This window comes from Loa loa, assembly GCF_000183805.2.
Source record: "Loa loa unplaced genomic scaffold supercont3.107, whole genome shotgun sequence".
NCBI classification, from domain to species: domain Eukaryota; kingdom Metazoa; phylum Nematoda; class Chromadorea; order Rhabditida; family Onchocercidae; genus Loa; species Loa loa.
This window is the reverse complement of record NW_018108287.1, coordinates 11731-14597: the sequence shown is the minus strand read 5'-3', so window position 1 is coordinate 14597 and position 2867 is coordinate 11731. Positions and strand designations below refer to the sequence as shown.

General features: G+C 25.5%; 1 protein-coding gene across 1 annotated transcript in view; it reads right to left on the bottom strand.

Moving 5' to 3' along the window:
• Positions 1-1081: 1081 nt before the first annotated feature.
• LOAG_17642 (AGC/PKA protein kinase) overlaps positions 1082-2867 on the bottom strand; it is a gene marked incomplete at both ends in the record, with an annotated part of 3910 nt that continues 2124 nt past the window's right edge. The window contains 4 exons of the mRNA XM_020450304.1: positions 1082-1102; positions 1336-1419; positions 1745-1880; positions 2228-2443. Coding sequence (XP_020306030.1) covers positions 1082-1102; positions 1336-1419; positions 1745-1880; positions 2228-2443 — 457 coding nt within the window. The remainder of the gene's footprint in view (positions 1103-1335; positions 1420-1744; positions 1881-2227; positions 2444-2867) is intronic.

Here is a 2867-nt window from a genome sequence, read left to right as displayed (position 1 = left end):
CAGGAGAGTTAGACCAAAGCGTCGAATGAGCCATTTAGCCTCTTCAACAAAAGTGTGCTGCGATTAGATCCAACAGCTTACGCCACCCATGCCTTAAAAATTTCCTACTAAACGACAATCTCAATCGAATTCCTATCAAATTTCCCTATAACGATAAAAAACAACCCGGTGATTAACTCAATAGCAGTATCCAGTGATAATTGTCTTATCACAATTCCACTATGCCAACAACCATCAAAAAAACTTTCAAAATAAACCTAAAGAGAAAAAAAGCAAAAAAGATGAAATATAACGTGATAATGTTAAAAATGTATTTTATTTTACGATTATTCATTTACGTACATGGAATACAAACATAAAAGTAAATTACTAATTATTCAAAAATTTAGGATCAAATCTAACATAAGTAATTGTATTCATATAATTTATGATTATGATTTGAAGTCCATTGATTACCAATCGTGAAAGAGATCGATTTCGTCTTGAGATGGTACCTAAAAATTGGTATTTCGTGAATGAGCGTGAAATATTATCAGTAACATTTATTATCATTTATCATACGTTTACCTAAAATTATTGATTTGTTCCTCTCATTAAAATTTTTCTTTTTATGATAATAAATGTTAAAGAATATATTATTTCATTATGTAGAGGAAAAATATAATTAAAAGTTTACTAATAGTATTATTTAAATGCTTTCTAATTATATATTAATGCGTCTGTCTTATAACGCAATACTTTTCATAAGCAATTTTTTTTTGCATTTGAAAAATCTTTGTTTCACAAAATCATAATTGAAACCATTTGTATTTTATGGATAAGCTTTAAAAAAATCATACTAGTTATTAGTTTTTATTCAAGTTTTATTTTCTTGGGAGTTAGGAATGGCTGAACCTTAGAATGCCAAGTCAATTTCAATTCTTTAATTACTGATTTATTTCTCCCATTAAAGTTTTTCTTTTCATGATAATAAATGTTTGCATATTATAATGTATTCTCTAACAATAAAATGAATTTTTGATTTTCTCAACTTCACAGAGAGTAAAGCATTTAATACAGATATGGAAGCTACGTTGGAAATTTAGTTTTTATTTAAATGTATCTAAAAAGAAAATGAGAAAAAGTGAATGCTGAAGGACTAAATAAGATTAAAATACCAAAAATCATATATTGATTAATTTCAGATCAAAAAAAAAAGTATGAAAATTTTCCATTCCAATATAAAAATGAAATTACGAGTGAAATTATAAATTTATGCTTAAATATGTTTAAATTCAAGTTATAATTGGTAAAGAGACGTTTGAAGATTTCTTTTTTTTTAATTTTATTTTTTACCATTTGTTCCTCAGTACTTTCTTCATCGTAATCATCAAAATTGCTTGTATCACCAGTTGATTTCAATTTTGGAATAATTGGTGGCTGAAAAAAATTTTCATTCAAAAATTTTATTTTCAAAGAAATTTCTTTTAGTAATTAAAGTCAATTGTTAATTAGTTAAGGTTAATTATCTGTCTCGAAATATTTTTATTGTATTATTCATCAGTATTATTCAAGTAGTATTTTCAAATGCCACTCATGATTAATTAATAATTTGGTATTGCATAATCTACCTACTATAATTTCTTCATTATTTTCAATCAATTAATTAAACCATTGTCACGGTATATTAAAAGAATATTGTAATTAAATTTGTAAGAATTGTCAAATTTATCATAAATTATATTGTTTTAACGAAATATATTACTGTTATTTTCATATTGATAATATCATCCCATATTATATCATTAAACCATTTGTGATTTTTGATATCATCAACACCATTTACCAAATTACCAAACCTTCTGATAGGATTTAATTGAAGTAGCTTCTTTATTAAATCTCTGAAAACACCAAAAAAAGAAGCATTATGAAATTTAAGAAATTAAAGTAAATTTCCAAAAATGATTAGAAGATGTCATGAAATTGTCACATTTAATAGCAATATTTATAGGAAAATTTTTTAAGTATAAAATTATTCTCTGTTGTGGAAAAATTCACTTATTACATACCATTATAATATATTTTAAACATTAAATGATGAGATTTTTATAATTGTTACGTGAGTATCTGATGGAATGTTAAATAGAAATCAATCAAATAATTTCAATTTGTCAAAAAATTTCATGACCGAAGTTTCAAAGTTGAAATTAATTTGATATAAAAACAATGAATTAACATGATATTTTACTTGGTAAAAAAATTTATATTTTCCGGGAAATATATTCGATTGGTCATAATTTCTGCATAGATATCCATTAATGTATCACCCTCAAATGGTGGTCGTCCAGCAAGCATCTCATAAATTAGAATACCCAATGACCACCAATCGACAGCTTTATTGTAACCATTACCATCTATCACTTCTGGTGCCAAATATTCCGGTGTACCACATAATGTATTAGTCCTATATCATATTCCTAATTAAATAGTACTTAATTTCAAAAGTTTGAAACTATTCGATCAATGGAAATTTCGCGAGTTTAATTTTTAAATTTGAAACTAAATGAAGTAAGTTTAAACTCGAACTTAGTTTTCTCCTGAAATTTGCTTTCACATCTTTTGCTTATTTGTAAAGCCATTAGTTATGCCAATTCGGATTCTAGTTTTTCACCTCCTTTTCAAGCTAAACATCATCAGATATTAAAGATTAGGAATTTAAAGGACCAACATATCGTTGACAATTTTAGCAAATCCAAAATCGGTTAATTTCAAATGGCCAATCTCTGTTAACATTAAATTTTCCGGTTTTAAATCACGATAAACCTGAAATATAAATCAATTTGGAATAGAATATTAGTGGAGAATTTTTTCTGTTAGATTACATAAAC